The sequence below is a fragment of the Mercenaria mercenaria genome, chromosome 1, assembly GCF_021730395.1.
Source record: "Mercenaria mercenaria strain notata chromosome 1, MADL_Memer_1, whole genome shotgun sequence".
Taxonomy (NCBI): Eukaryota; Metazoa; Mollusca; class Bivalvia; order Venerida; family Veneridae; genus Mercenaria; species Mercenaria mercenaria.
Window position 1 is genome coordinate 83,015,600 of NC_069361.1, and position 17,215 is coordinate 83,032,814.

Below are 17,215 nucleotides of genomic sequence, written 5' to 3' on the forward strand. Positions count from 1 at the left end.
CCATATTTCCGCTTGTGCCGGCGAACAATATTGAAATTCACTGGGATTTTGATTGACAGGGGGCAGAACTATCGAACTCGGAACGCATCTAAGTAAATTTCCGCGAGTCAAGCCGACGCACGTGCCGTAATTTATGCGGGTAAAATACGAGTTTTTCTCGATTTTCGCGGGTCAAAACCCGGGACCTCGGGTCAACTGAACGCCCTGGCTTAGCAAAAGACCGATGTTTGAGCGAACAAGACTGGGGAATTTCATTTTTTTAGAATCATATTTTATCTGAAAATCAAGAGTCCCGACGGAACACCGAAATTGTGAACTTTAGGATCCCTTGCGGATTTTTGGTGTCCTCGGGATCCCGGGACACCGTTAGTGTCGAACGCTGTAAGTGTCCCTATTAAGACAAGAGGGTGTCATCAAACATTGACAAAAGTTTCCTTTATTAATAAATGTGTCTTATTCACCAAGGACAGATTGTCAAGATACAATCTTGTTTTATGTTAATACATTTAAGAAGTGTTCCTTCTTATGACTGGAAAAGTATGCCAAGTGTTAATAGGCATTTTCAGGAGCAATTCCCATTTACTTACAAAAGCAAGCTCTTAGTCAACTTTTTGAAGTTTGAACCCTAAATAAAACTAGATGCCTATGGGCAATGCGTTGAGCCCACCCTTTGGCCCCTAACTGTGACCTTGACCTTTGAGATAGAGTCTGTCTCATTGAGTTAAACATTCATGCCAATATATAAACAAGATTCCTAAATGCATGTCAAAGTTATGGGCCAGACAAGATCTGACATGACCTCTGACCTCCAACTGGGACCTTGACCTTTGAGATAGAAACCTTGGGTTTGCGCACGACACTCTGTCTCACTGAGGTTAACATTCATGCCAAATATAAACAAGATTCCTCAATGCATGTCAAAGCTATGGGCTGGACAAGATCTGAAATGACCTTTGACTTCCAACTGTGACCTTGACCTTTGAGATAGGAACCTCGGGTTTGCGCAGGACACTCAGTCTCACTGAGTTTAACATTCAGGCCGAATTTAAACGAGATTGCTCCATGCATGTCAAAGTTCTGGTCCTGACAAACAAATTCAGACGGACACACACACTCACATACACCGAACCGCCATTTGGACAACTATGTCTTCACTTCCGCAAGAGGGTTCGACAAAAAGCCCATAAAAATTGACAGCAAACATTCTTGCAGTCAGCAACTGTTTAGGTAAGACTGCTTAGAACAACTTGCATGCATGTGACCTCAAAAGACACAATCACGCCTACATGTAGTAAATTAGTAAATTCAAAACATAAACATTTGCTTATTTTGCAAAACTTGAATAAATTATTCTGTGTTTATGATGACTAAAAAAAACTTACTTAAGGTATTAGGCCCCTAATAGTAATATTTAAACAAGAGGACCATGATGGTCCTGAATCGCTCACCTATCCCCACATGACCCAGTGTTGAACTGAGTATGACGTCGTTATTTCTATTATTTGACATAGTCACCTAGTTTTTGAGCACATGTGACCTAGATATCATCAAGATAAAAAATTCTGACCAATTTTCATGAAGATCCATTGAAAAATATGGCCTCTAGAGAGGTCACAAGCTTTTTCTATTATTTGACTTTATGACCTAGTTTTCGAAGGCACGTGACCCACTTTAAACTTGACCTAGATATCATCAAGGTGAACATTCTCACCAATTTTCATGAAGATCTCGTGAAAAATATGGCCTCTAGAGCAGGGCTTCGGAAATTTGCCGGTTTGTCGGTTTTGGACCGATTTTTGACTTTTCAGACCGATTCGTGAAGTGAAAAAACGAAAAAAATCGGTCCCGTAAAAATGGAGAAAAGTATAAATTTCGGTCTGATATCTCAATACACGATCACCTGCCAAGCAGGAAATTGTTGGTCGCACCTTCAGATAATCAATAAACGTGTCAATCGGTCTGATTGTCACTTTGATAATCGGTCCGTAATTAGCGCGTGACGCAATCAGTGCTCGCGCGGCACATCCTTTAATGTTTGCAGACAGCCGACTGCGGTGTATTAAACATTTTTGACTGGTTTCCTAACGTTTCTGACTGGATCCAAATCATTTCGACGGGGATCCACTTCTTCTATTTAGAATCCGACGGATGGTTTATTTCAAAAGGCTATGTTTGATCACGGTAACAAACAAATGGTCGCTGCATTTAATCAAAGGAATTTAATTTTAATCAAAGAGCTATAATTGTACATTATAGGTCTTTGATTTAATGAGACATCACACGGAAAACCGATAAAAATAATTTTTATAATTACTTGATTTGAAAAAATTACATGATTCATTTGTTGGGGCTCCAGTAGAAACAAATGCAGAAAATCGTCTTTGCAACCCGACTGTACAAAAAAGAAAACAAGAGGACCATGATGGTCCTGAATCGCTCACCTATCCCCACATGACTCAGTGTTGAACTGAGTATGACGTCGTTATTTCTATTATTTGACATAGTGACCTAGTTTTTGAGCACGTGACCTAGATATCATCAAGATAAAAAATTCTGACCAATTTTCATGAAAATCCATTGAAAAATATGGCCTCTAGAGAGGTCACAAGGTTTTTCTATTATTTGACCTAATGACCTAGTTTTTGAAGGCACATGACCCACTTTTAAACTTGACCTAGATATCATCAAACTGAACATTCTCAACAATTTTCATGAAGATCCATTGAGAAATATGGGCTCTAGAGAGGTCACAAGGTTTTTCTATTTTTTGACCTACTGACCTAGTTTTTGACCCCACGTGACCCAGTTTCGAACCTGACCTAGATATCATCAAGGTGAACATTCTGACCAACATTCATGAAGATCTCATGAAAAATTTGGCCTCTAGAGAGGTCACAAGGTTTTTCTATTTTTAGATCTACTGACCTAGTTTTTGACCCCACGTGACCCAGTTTCGAACTTGACCTAGATATCATCAAGGTGAACATTCTGACCAACATTCATGAAGATCTCATGAAAAATATTGCCTCTAGAGAGGTCACAAGGTTTTTCTATTTTTAGATCTACTGACCTAGTTTTTAACCCCACGTGACCCAGTTTCGAACTTAACCTAGATATCATCAAGGTAAACATTCTGACCAACTTTCATGAAGATCCATTGAAAAATATGATCTCTAGAGAGGTCACAAGGTTTTTCTATTTTTAGACCTACTGACCTAGTTTTTGACCGCAAGTGACCCAGTTTCGAACTTAACCTAGATATCATCAAGGTAAACATTCTGACCAATTTTCATGAAGATCCATTGAGAAATATGGCCTCTAGAGAGGTCACAAGGTTTTTCTATTTTTAGACCTACTGACCTAGTTTTTGAACCCACATGACCCAGTTTCAAACCCGACCTAGATATCATCAAGGTGAACATTCTGACCAATATTCATGAAGATCTTATGAAAAATATGGCCTCTAGAGAGGTCACAAGGTTTTTCTATTTTTAGATCTACTGACCTAGTTTTTGACCCCATGTGACCCAGTTTCGAACTTGACCTAGATATCATCAAGGTGAACATTCTGACCAATTTTCATGAAGATCTTGTGATATATATGGCCTCTAGAGAGGTCACAAGGTTTTTCTATTTTTAGACCTACTGACCTAGTTTTTGAAGGCACGTGACCCAGTTTCGAACTTGACCTAGATATCATCAAGATGAACATTCTGACCAACTTTCATAAAGATCCCATGAAAAATGTGACCTCTAGAGTGGTCACAAGCAAAAGTTTACGGACGCACGCACGACGGACGACGGACACCGCGCGATCACAAAAGCTCACCTTGTCACTTTGTGACAGGTGAGCTAAAAATGGACGGGCAACCACGACTGATAAAGAAAACCGGAGTGGCACTGTTTTTCAAATCGGTCTTTTAAAAAACGTTTCAAAATGAAATTTTGTTTACATCAGAAGAGAACATATAACTTTATAAAATGTAGTTGCTTATTGAAGTACAACGTAAGTGAAATGAAATATCCGTGGCCAACCCGCGTGACGTTTTGGTACTATACATGCGGGAAATTCAATCTCAGCGTTCAAATAACGTACACATTCTGTCCGCGACAGAGTATTCTTTAAATACTGAGGTTGTTTAGCAGAGAATATGTGTCGTGTAACTCACTTTGACACATTGTATGTTATAGAATTCCGTCAAAGAATGAGGAAACATCACAAAGTATCTGCCGTGCATACGGTATCGAAGTCACGTGCGTTGGCTTTTAGACTAGTTACGCACACAGGGTCAATGCCTCGTATTATCTCGGAAAAACATTGAAATTTAAACAAAGTAACGATCACACAAAACACTGAATAACTGTCTTCATTGTATGGTAACGCGTGGTGACTGGTAACTCAGTTTTAATGCATGACATGCTTATTTCTTTACCCTATCATGTTTTACAAAATATGTAATATTGGGAATGCGGTGGGTGGGGTAGCGCCGATGTCAGGATTTTCGTTTCGGACCGATTGAGTTATCAAAATTTCCGGAGCCCTGCTCTAGAGAGGTCACAAGGTTTTTCTATTTTTCGACCTAATGACCTAGTTTTTGACTTCACATGACCAAGTTACGAACCTGACCTAGATATCATCAAGCTGAACATTCTCACCAGTTTTCATGAAGATCCATTGAGAAATATGGCCTCTAGAGAGGTCACAAGGTTTTTCTATTTTTAGACCTACTGACCTAGTTTTTGACCCCACGTGACCCAGTTTCGAACCTGACCTAGACATCATCAAGGTGAACATTCTGACCAATATTCATGAAGATCTCATGAAAAATATGGCCTCTAGAGAGGTCACAAGGTTTTTCTATTTTTAGATCTATTGACCTAGTTTTTAACCCCACGTGACCCAGTTTCGAACTTGATCTAGATATCATCAAGGTAAACATTCTGACCAATTTTCCTGAAGATCCATTGAAAAATATGGCCTCTAGAGAGGTCACAAGTTTTTTCTATTTTTAGACCTTCTGACCTAGTTTTTGACCGCAAGTGACCCAGTTTTGAACTTGACCTAGATATCATCAAGGTGAACATTCTCACCAATTTTCATGAAGATACATTGAGAAATATGGCCTCTAGAGAGGTCACAAGGTTTTTTCTATTTTTAGACCTACCGACCTAGTTTTTGATCCAACATGACCCAGTATCGAACCTGACCTAGATATCATCAAGGTGAACATTCTGACCAATATTCATGAAGATCTCATGAACAATATGGCCTCTAGATAGGTCACAAGGTTTTTCTATTTTTAGATCTACTGACCTAGTTTTTACCCCCACGTGACCCAGTTTCGAACTTGACCTAGATATCATCAAGGTGAACATTCTGATTAACTTTCATGAAGATCCATTGAAAAATATGGCCTCTAGAGAGGTCAAATAGTTTTTCTATTTATAGACCTAATGACCTAGTTTTTGACCCCACGTGACCCAGTTTCGAACTTGACCTAGATATCATCAAGGTGAACATTCTGACCAATATTCATGAAGATCTCATGAAAAATATGGCCTCTAGAGAGGTCACAAGGTTTTTCTATTTTTAGACCTACTGACCTAGTTTTTGACTCCACGTGACCCAGTTTCGAACTTGACCTAGATATCATCAAGGTGAACATTCTGACCAATTTTCATGAAGATCTTGTGAAATATATGGCCTCTAGAGAGGTCACAAGGTTTTTCTATTTTTAGACCTACTGACCTAGTTTTTGATGGCACGTGACCCAGTTTCGAACTTGACCTAGATATCATCAAGGTGAACATTCTGACCAACTTTCATAAAGATCCCATGAAAAATGTGACCTCTAGAGTGGTCAAAAGCAAAAGTTTACGGACGCACGCACGGACGGACGGACGACAGACGCCGCGCGATCACAAAAGCTCACCTTGTCACTTTGTGACAGGTGAGCTAAAAATGGCATTTGCTTGGTATATTCTTACAGTTGACCGTGCTTCGCACTTTGTTGCAAATTTTTTAAAACTTTTACCGTGCCGTTTTTTATAAATTTTGTGTAATTTATGGTATTTCCTCAAGCTCAAGTACAGACATATTTTAACGTGGCGGCCTGTATCCAAAATGTTTGCAGAGATTTCATTATACCATTATTTTTTATGAAAGAATCATCAAACTATTGGTAAACAATTATAAAAATAAAAAATAAAAGTGTCAGTATCATTTTTTTCTAGCACCCTCAAGTAAACGGATTTAATTAGACAGAATTCTATCTCCAACATTGAAAAATTAAGGTCGAATCCTGCGGGTCTGTTTTGATTTTTGCTCACTTCATTCAAAAATAACTGTGGGACAGAAGTAAAACTTACCTAAATTTCTTCCACAATATGTAATCTAAAGAATGAAGGCAAAATAGAGAACATTTACCGCACTAACTCAGTATTTTTATAGATGTCTAACTCTACCCCTTCTATTTCAGAGGTAACTTCACTTTGAACAGCAAGAAATCGCTTATCAAATTTATGAATATTTTCCATTTTTGTACAATAAATCAATAACAAGTCTTGAAAGAAGTAAAAACTTACTAGAAAAATAAGGAAAAAAAATTTTGGTCCCAGTGGGGCTTGAACCAACACACCCCTGAAAATCGCAGTCAAGGTAGGTTTATGGTAGAAATTGAATACTCTTCAAAAAGGAGATACTCTATTATGGGCCTAATACCTTAAATAAGGAGTTACAATAGCACAACAGTTTCTAAGTCAAGTACTGACACTGGTAATAACAACTAACTTATAAAAGTTAACAACTGACAGTGATTACATGATTCTCAGTAACAAGAAGAGGTATATCAAAACAATTCTTTTAACACTAGAATTTTCATCTCAGATCTGTGAGCATAAACTATAACCTTTATAGCAAGCTCAAATTAGATCTACATCTAGCAATAAAACCAAAGTATTCCAGATGTTAAGATGGAAACAGACACAAAACATGTTCTTAGTCTTATCTATTACAAGATCTCATCCTAATGCATATATCCTGTTAAAAAAATGCACTCCTTTTTTTGCTGTGGAAATGCACAGCACATAGGCTGGTGGAAATAATACTTGTATTAATAGAATAGGTTTTCAAGAGCACTTGACTTCAAAATCAGACACTGAATGATCACAACCAGTTTCATACAACTCCAACATCTATTCTAAGAGAGATAAGGTTCAGCCATTCAACATGTTTAACGGCATTACATTTGCATCTTGCATGCCAAAGGCACTGTGATTGTCAGGGCAGTTGAAAAAGAGGATCAAATCTTCAAGTTGGCTGGATATGCCACTATTAAAAGAAGGGAAATCAGTAAATTTTATCGGAAATTTCATAATCATCTTCTAAATTCTCTCTATTAGTGAAGGTGGCAAAATCAGAAAAAACACTCCCAAAGGAAATCAATCTCCCCATCAATTCATCAGGAAATTGTCACTCCGTACAAAGATCACTGTGTCTCACTTACTCTAGAGAACATAGACATAGCAGAAAACAAATAAAGAACAAAATAGAGAAATGAAACCTAAAAGCCAAAAGCACAGCGACACAATATGACCAATGTAATCAGATTACGATACCAAAGCAACTTGGGCAACAGTAAAAAAATCTCTCGACATATAAATCCACAGAAACACAATTAGCTGGTGAACTAGGAAATAAGCAGCTTACTTTAGAGTGATGGGAAGTTCAACAATCCACAGCTTTGTTTATTTATACACAGTATTGTATAAAATATCTGGAATGCCAATACCTTTTTTTACTGAAGCACAGAAAACAATACAACACTTGTTAAAATAAACTTTAAAAGTTTCCCTCTTTTTTTATGTTATTTCCCACTTGCTTTCTATATGTAAACAAGAGGACCATGATGGTCCTGAATCGCTCACCTCTTCCCACATGACCCAGTTTTGAGTATGACATCGTTTTTTCTATTATTTGACATAGTGACCTAGTTTTTGAGCTCATGTGACCCAGTTTTGAACTTGACCTAGATATTTTCAAGATAAAAATTCTGACCAATTTTCATGAAGATCCATTGAAAAATATGGTCTCTAGAGAGGTCACAAGGTTTTTCTATTATTTGACTTATTGACCTAGTTTTCGAAGGTACGTGACCCTGTTTTGAACTTTACCTAGATATCATCAAGGTGAACATTCTCACTAATTTTCATGAAGATCTCGTGAAAAAAATGGCCTCTAGAGAGGTCACAAGGTTTTTCTATTTTTATACCTACTGGCCTAGTTTTGACCGCACGTGACCCAGTTTCGAAAATGACCTAGATATCATCAAGATAAACATTCAGACCAACTTTCATACAGATCCCATGAAAAATATGGCCTTTAGAGAGGTCACAAGGTTTTCCTATAATTTGACCTACTGACCTAGTTTTTGATAGCACGTGGCCCACGTTACCTACTGACCTAGTTTTTGACCGCACGTGACCCAGTTTCGAAAATGACCTAGATATCATCAAGGTGAACATTCAGATCAATTTTCATGAAGATCCATTGAAAAATATGGCCTCTAGAGATGTCAAAAGATTTTTCTAATTTTAGACCTACTGACCTCGTTTTTGACCACAGTTGACCCAGTTTCAAAACTGACCTAGATATCATCAAGATGAACATTCAGACCAATTTTCATACAGATCCCATGAAAAAGTATGGCCTCTAGAGAGGTCACAAGGTTTTTTTATTATTTGACCTACCGACCTAGTTTTTTAAGGCATGTGACCCAGTTTCAAACTTGACCTAGATATCATCAAGGTGAACATTCTGACCAATTTTCATGAAGATCCATTCAAGGGTATGGCCTCTAGAGAGGTCACAAGGTTTTTCTATTTCAAGACCTACTGACCTAGTTTTTGATCGCAGTTGACCCAGTTTCAGACTTGACCTATATATCATCAAGATAAACATTCAGACCAACTTTCATACAGATTCCATGAAAAATATGGCCTCTAGAAAGGTCACAACGTTTTTTCATTATTTGACCTACTGACCTAGTTTTTGATGGCACGTGCCCCACTTTCGAACTTGACCTAGATATCATCAAGATGAACATTCTGACCAATTTTTATGAAGATCCATTCACAAGTATGGCCTCTAGAGAGGTCACAATGTTTTTCTATTTTTAGACCTACTGACCTAGTTTTTGACCGCACATGACCCTGTTTCGAACTTGACCTAGATATCATCAAGATGAAAATTCAGAATAACTTTCATACAGATCCCATGAAAAATATGGCCTCTAGAGAGGTCACAAGGTTTTTCTATTATTTGACCTACTGACCTAGTTTTTTTAGATATGTGACCCACTTTCGAACTTGACCTAGATATCATCAAGGTGAACATTCTGACCAATTTTCATGAAGATCTCATGAAATATATGGCCTCTAGAGAGGTCACAAGGTTTTTTCTATTTTTAGACCTACTGACCTAGTTTTTGACCGCACGTGACCCAGTTTCGAACCTGACCTAGATATCATCAAGATGAACATTCTGACCAATTTTCATACAGATCCCATGAAAAATATGGCCTTTAGAGAGGTCACAAGGTTTTCCTATTATTTGACCTACTGACCTAGTTTTTGATGGCACGTGACCCACTTTCGAACTTGACCTAGATATCATCAAGATGAACATTCAGAATAACTTTCATACAGATCCCATGAAAAATATGGCCTCTAGAGAGGTCACAAGGTTTTTCTATTATTTGATCTACTGACCTAGTTTTTTTAGATATGTGACCCACTTTCGAACTTGACCTATATATCATCAAGGTGAACATTCTGACCAATTTTCATGAAGATCTCATGAAATATATGGCCTCTAGAGAGGTCACAAGGTTTTTCTATTTTTAGACCTACTGACCTAGTTTTTGACCGCACGTGACCCAGTTTCGAACCTGACCTAGATATTATCAAGATGAACATTCAGACCAACTTTCATACAGATCCCATGAAAAATATGGCCTTTAGAGAGGTCACAAGGTTTTTTCTATTATTTGACCTACTGACCTAGTTTTTGATGGCACGTAACCCAGTTTCGAACTTGACCTAGATCTCATCAAGGTGAACCCTCTGACCAATTTTCATGAAGCTCTCGTGAAATATATGGCCTCTAGAGAGGTCACAAGGTTTTTCTATTTTTAGACCTACTGACCTAGTTTTTGATGGCACTTGACCCAGTTTCGAACTTGACCTAGATATCATCAAGGTGAACATTCTGACCAATTTTCATGAAGATCTCATGAAATATATGGCCTCTAGAGAGGTCACAAGGTTTTTCTATTTTTAGACCTACTGACCTAGTTTTTGATGGCACGTGACCCAGTTTCGAACTTGACCTAGATATCATCAAGGTGAACATTCTTACCAAATTTCATAAACATCCCACGAAAAATGTGACCTCTAGAGTGGTCACAAGCAAAAGTTTACGGACGGACGGACTAACGCACGGACGGACGGACGACGGACGCTGCGTGATCACAAAAGCTCACCTTGTCACTATGTGACAGGTGAGCTAAAAATGCATTAACGTCAAACATTCCCTTAAAAATTAGACAAATTTTTATGATGTACAAGTTTAAATAACATGTGTTTCAAGCTTTTTCAGTACCAACTAGATGTGTGTCCATCCGATATTGGTGCCCCTTCTTGTCACTACATTGTTTCACGACTCTAGGTGAAATATTTTTTAAAGATGTGTTCATAAACACAAATTTTTAAGCACTTTAAGTGTATTTTTCACTAAGTCAAGGACCATAACTCTGATCTGGCTCACTGAAATCCCAAACTTACCACTAGGTGCACAACTTCACATGCTTTAAAACAATCCTCTAATGTTTTATGACCCTATGTTTTCTTCCATTTTTTATGGACAGTGTGATCCGACACAGTGAGGCAGGCAAAGGCAAATTTCTTGTGCAACAAATACAGTTTTTTCAAGGTAAAATGTCCCAGACAGCGCAGCGAGTGTTTTTTCAGCATCTGGTGACCTAGAATCTTATGCCAATAACTATTAATCGACTCTCGGCTAAAAATTAAGTCTTCGGCTAAAAGTTACTCTTCATGTTATCAGTATTTTTCTTTGACCATGACCAATGACCTTTACTGACCATGTGAAAATGTCATTACTGGGACATTCATTTTCATGGTACAAGAACTCCCAGAGGAATTTATATAACTTATTTCCTCTGACTATGAATTCTAACCCATCTTAACCTGGATAAACAGTTATACTGCTATTTTTCATAAATTTTAATATATACATAACTCGAAATAGCTCTCAAAGTAAATTCTCTGACAGATTTTTATTTCATCAGCAGCTGCTCTCACTCAATAATACAGGCGCTCTGCATTATAATCACACTTGCTTTCAAAGAGCTTTTTCAAACAAACATTTTCCTAACAATTGCAACCTTCCAAATCGAACAGAGATATACTATAGGCTACTCGAGAAAGCAAATCTGAAAAAGTTTACAAGTTTCTGCTTGCAGCAAAGGGTAGCAGCAATGTCAAGATTTATACAAATCTTTTATATGATAGATATCATTAACTTTTACCCTGCTAAATTTCTAAAATGGGCCGGTCCATCATTCATTTTGGGCAGTACAACTGATTATTTAAAGTGGTGTTCATTGAAAATATTACTGACTGAATAGCGAACGTGTTGACCATGATCAGCCTGATCTTGGTCTTAGTAACACTAGACGAAAACGCAGAATCACTTGCTGCCAGCAGGCTAAAGGTTATTGAACAAATTGACAAGCTGATAGTCTTGTGCACATGCATGCATGTTTGCTGCATTAACACAGATGGTGCACCATTTAGTAAAATACTTGAGTTGTTGCTTCATCTGATGTAACAGCTTGAAACTTACATGTATGTTTTATAAATATGATGTAAGTTCCAAGGATTTACTTCATGAAGTACAAACCTTTCAATACATTAAAGGCTGAGCTAAGGCGCAACTAAATATGTGGACATAAAATGATGTTCAGAAACCCTTAGCATGTAGCAGTCCCACAGGCATTTTGCAATACATTGTGTAGGCATTGATTCAATTCTAACTGCATTGAAATTTAAATATGAAATTTTGGAAAACAAGAGTTCGTAGAACATGATATGCCCCCCTTGATGCATTCAGTAATTGCACAAAAACAGAAATTATTTGGTCACTGTGCACTGGATATTTGACATACTGACCTCAAATCAATAATTATGGGTCATTTACCAGTCATAAGTGACCTCCGTATCAAATCTGATCTTAGACCTAATCATTCTTTAGTTATCTGGCAAAAAAAAAAAAAAAAAAAAAGAGTTCTACTGTTCTGGGTCAATGTGACCTTGACGTATGACCTGCTGATCTCAAAATCAATAGGGGTCATCTGCTGGTCATGATCAACCTCCCTATTTAGTTTTGTGATCCTAGGTCCAAGCATTCTAAAGTTATCGTCCGGAAACAGTTTAACTGTTCTGGCTCACTGTAACCTTTACCTTTGACCTACTGACCTCAACATCAATAGGAGTCATCTGCTGGTCATGATAACCCTCCCTATTAAGTTTTGTGATCCTAGGCCCAAGCGTTCTCAAGTTATTGTCCGGAAACGGTTTAACTTATCTGGGTCACTGTGACCTTGACCTATGACCTCAAAATCAATAGGGGTCATCTGCTGATAATGAACAACCTCCCTAGCAACTTTCATGATCCTAAGCCCAAGCGTTCTTGAGTTATCATCCAGAAACCGTTAAACTGTTTTTGGTCATTGTGACTTTGACCTTTGACCTACTGGCCTCAAATTCAATACGGGTCATCTGCTAGTCATGATCAACCTCCCTATTTAATTTTTGTGATCCTAGGCCAAAGCATTCTCAAGTTAACAAAACTCAAATTGTAATAAAAACAAGACTAAACAAGGAAATGACTTAAAAGCACACCGACTTGCATGGTTTTCCTTCAGGTTTTAGCACATCATATTCTTAAATGACCCCAAAAATAATTCTGAACACGTCACTGATGACGAATACGAACTGGCAACAAAATTTTCAACAATGTGAAGATTCGTACGAAATCTAGTCAATTTAGCATTGGTTCGCTCATCAGTATGAATTAGCAATGTTTTGTTTGTTTGTCTTTGGTTCAATGCATGTTTTTCAACAATATTTCAGTTATGCAATAGTGGGCAGTTAACCTAATTTGTGTGTCCTGAATTCTATTATTTAATCGTCATGGAGAACATGCGCCTCACCCAGGGATCGAACTCACAACCCTTCAATCCGTATATACGCCCACTCCCTATAGAGCTGAACAGGTGGGTTAATTCTTAAAGCAATGCAGGCTGCGACCAAAGTTAAATTATCGGGTACATTTCTAGATCTGTATATATTGAAAACCAGTCTTTACTCTTGTGTAGCAAGTTTAAAACCTTAAAATCTCTTGATAAGGTAAACCATTCAACAAAATGGCTAACATATTTTCTATCATTTGCTGTATGCACCAAAAAGTGCAGTGTGTTCCTTAGTAGCCACAGGGTTCCTGCTTCAAGTCCTATTTTAATAAACATGACTGTCATTTTTTATTGAAAACATTCAGGGTTCTCCCCAGGCCCTTTTAGCCGGGCGCTGCACATGGCTTAAGTATCTTAGCGCCCGGCTATAAAATTTCAATATATTAATTTTCATGTATACATTTTATCACCTGTAAACATAACCAGCCTATAATTACCTGTTTTCATCATGTCCGGAAGCAAAATCAATAATGTTATAGTTGTTGAACATCATCATGGACAGTGTGACAAACAACTGACAAGTTATGATCTGAACAAAATCGGACAGATGCATGGACGGACGCACACCGACCCGCCAAAAGTGACAACTATATCGAACTCACTGCAAGCAGGCTCGACAATAAAAACTACTTGCAAAACTTGCAAAATTGCAACAGCTATTCAGTATTGGCGAAAATCGGGCAAAATCGTACCTGAAACTGCAGGGTATTTCAGATGGTACAAATGTGGGCAAGTCAACACATAGTGTCAGACTCAGAGATGGTAGAAAACATCAAAAATTTGATTAAATTACTTTTACTCTAAATATTTTTTCATTAAATGAGCTGCAGATTCAACTAAAACACAAAACACAGAACTATGAGTAGGTTTAAAAGATAGAAAGTGTTTGACACTGTTAGGACCAAATACATGTAGATCGACATTATTTCCTCTCCAAAGTCCAAACTACTATATTTCTGTAAAAACTTAATAATGCAAAAAAAAATCACAATGCATATTTTCTTTTAAACCAAACTTTCAAAGAAAAAGAAGTAGAAAATATTAAAAAATGATTCTTGCATTGATTTCTTCTTGATTTATTAACTTATTAAGCTACCTTGGATAAATATGTTAATATATTTTACATTGTCAGAAACTGTTTCATATCATTCTTATATTTCACCAGGGCTCAAATTTTGCACTCATTATAAGCGAGTAGATTTCCCGGAATGCCAGCAGATAAAAACGTCACACGAATTTTTTTGCTTACGATATTGGGTATGAAAATTCACATCGCAATTAATTCGTCCGGTAGTTAAGTCTAACCATCAATGATGCGTTAGGAATTATTTTGACGGTCATTTTGAGCTAAAACACATAAAATTGTATGTCAAGGAAAACCCTGCAAACAATATTAATGTTCTAGCACTATTTTTAAGGATATTTTAACATTTTTAATTGAAAGTCTAAATTTGCAAGTAGATTTTCAGATCTAGCAAGTAAGGAAAAAAGCTACTTGCTAAAATTTGCATGTTGTCAAAAAAGTTAAATCTGAGCCCTCTTCATCGCCTCAATTTACTTAAATGAATATTATGTTTATCGCAATAAACCGCTAGAAAGTGTACCAGGCTATAATTCCACAGAGTCCGGCTATAACAAAATCCTGGGGAGATCCCAGACATTAATAAGTCCCGGCTGTGTTAGCATGTAAACTCTTGTAAGAGCATCCCTACAAAGGTCCTCTATTTACATTTTTTTTCGTTAAAAGTTAATAATACTTACACGGTATAGTTTTTGTAGAGGAGAATGGGGCCAAATTCCAGTCTTAAAAATGACCCGAAAAACAATGCAAGATGATCACAAAGAACGAGATCTATGCAAGCACATTTTCAACATGTTGGAAATTTCTGTGATAAATCATTAATTAGAAAATTTGTCAACTTAAATTTGAATATTATAGCGTTTGTGTTTGCTGCATTTATTGAAAATATAACAGCTAGATCTGTTTTGCATGATTTTCTTTCAAACTAGTAGGCTTTTTACAAGACTCACACATTTACACTTGTTAATATACTGTCTGACTGGTAAACGTTTACAGAATTTTTACCTGGTTTAACAAAACGATCATCTTTCAAACCATTACAGAATTTCAATGCTCATGAAACCGAACAAAAAATGTTTTCAAGCCTGTTTACAATATCAAATGTCTTTTTTCCGGTAAACAGTAAGACACCATGTTTGCACACTTACTTGATATGAGTAACAGGACAAAATTCTGTTATCGGGACAAAACTATATTCAGCAGTTTATTTGGAGCCAGGGATTTCCCCCTGCTACAGTGGTTCTTTTCCAGTAGCATTACTAGCAAATAAAGTTCCAAATGGGAGGACCCCAGTTCCCCACTCTACTTTGCAAATACCACCTTCGAGATCTACTTCAAGAATGAAACCACTTTATATTTCAACTTGCTGTTTTCTGTAAGATTACAGCATTTCATATTCATGAGGAATCATTCAATTCTTATAGCTCGAAGGAGGATTCTGTTTTGACTGGAGTGATGAAACATCATACCAATGAACTGGAACTTTTAAGAAATATCAATTAGTAAGTAGCATTATCAATGAAACCGTTTTCAAAAATACACCATATTTCAAGTTTTGCAAGTACCTAAATTTTGATTTTTTTTAAGGTACATTCCGACTTTACCACATGGGCATGTTTGGGCTGCGGTACTTTTCAACCAGCATCTGTACATATACTTAGATTGAGTTTATAATTTTTTTGCAGCTTTTGTAGGACAGGTTCATGAATCCAAACTGTGCTGAATACCCCTCAGAGTGTGTCCTAGTTTATCTTCTGGGGTATTTTCAACACTGAAGTTGATATTTATTTTTTATAAGAACTTTGAACGAAGTCCAATAAGTTGTCAAATCTCTGTTAAGACAGTCATTAATTACGCCTCTATTTTAAATTTATTTAAATAAATTTCAGTAAAAGTTTAACAAACAAATGCCCATTATTAAACACACATAGTTAACTACTGAACACTTCAATGACCATGTATTGGTAACAATGGGTGACCTTGACTTACACTTATCAATAGAACAGCGAGAGTAAATTAGCTGAAAATCAAACCTCTCTTCCTGTTGGAACATGCTTGGCAAGCTTTACTTTCGCAAAATTTCCCTTTCCTATTGTCTTTATAAGTCGGTATTTCCCAATGTGTGGCTCATCAGTCCTAGATTTTGAGGAAGAGATCCTTGCATTGGTTTTCTCATCTTTCTGCAATGCAAAAATGTGGGTGGGGTTAAGCAAGTGTGGGGAACATTAATTATTGATTTATGACTAATCATACCAGTATTTGACAGATACTTACTCTGTGTTCAGACATCACAGACTCGTGTACTGTCTGCAAAGGGAGTCTAGTTGATGGAGTCGACATTTTGAATTTGTAATCAGTCTTTTTTCACTAGCTGACCGACGAGATCCCTCGTTACACCATTTGCAAACTAAAGCAGAAAATTTCCAGCAACTATGTTGCAATGATCTATAAAATCTCGCACTCCAGTAGAAAGATTAACAACTGTCGTTTCTGCAGCGCGAAATTTACAGAACTGTCACTTTCCTGCCGTATAACGTGTTTGTATCTTGACCGTTTCGTACCGAAAATAGAAACTGCCCTGGAATTGGGCAATTTTCCGGGGCTGAAAATATGAAATTGTGGTTAAAAATTGGGATTTTCTCCATTAAATTCATTAGATATATATTCCAAGAGTTATTCTGATCCAGCAAAATGTCTGAAATTCCACAGAAAATCCCGATCCATGCCAAAACTCTTCGTAACCGAATTTCTAAATATTGTTTTCGCCCAAAATGGCCGACTTCCCTTCTCCACGCGAAAATAC

The 17,215-nt window shown here is 37.1% G+C and overlaps 1 protein-coding gene and 1 long non-coding RNA gene across 10 annotated transcripts in view; both read right to left on the reverse strand.

Annotated features, from left to right (window-relative positions):
- Positions 1–17,215, reverse strand: part of LOC123532198 (MAP/microtubule affinity-regulating kinase 3-like) — an 81,381-nt gene extending 64,166 nt beyond the window's left edge. For 7 of the 9 annotated variants that reach the window (XM_045313581.2, XM_045313616.2, XM_045313602.2 and 4 more), the window contains exons 1-2: positions 16,687–17,214; positions 16,446–16,592 (exon numbers count right to left, since the gene is read on the reverse strand). In XM_045313581.2, the coding sequence (XP_045169516.1) occupies positions 16,446–16,592; positions 16,687–16,752 (213 nt within the window). In that variant the 5' untranslated portion in view covers positions 16,753–17,214. Of the gene's footprint in view, positions 1–16,445; positions 16,593–16,686 lie in introns of all 9 variants that reach the window. The other 2 variants (XM_045313607.2, XM_053552568.1) reach the window with 1 other exon arrangement.
- On the reverse strand, positions 1,750–10,578 carry LOC128559854 (uncharacterized). The gene is made up of 2 exons (XR_008372684.1): positions 7,927–10,578; positions 1,750–2,441 (listed from the first exon to the last, which is right to left on the reverse strand). It is a non-coding gene; the product is annotated as an uncharacterized LOC128559854 (long non-coding RNA).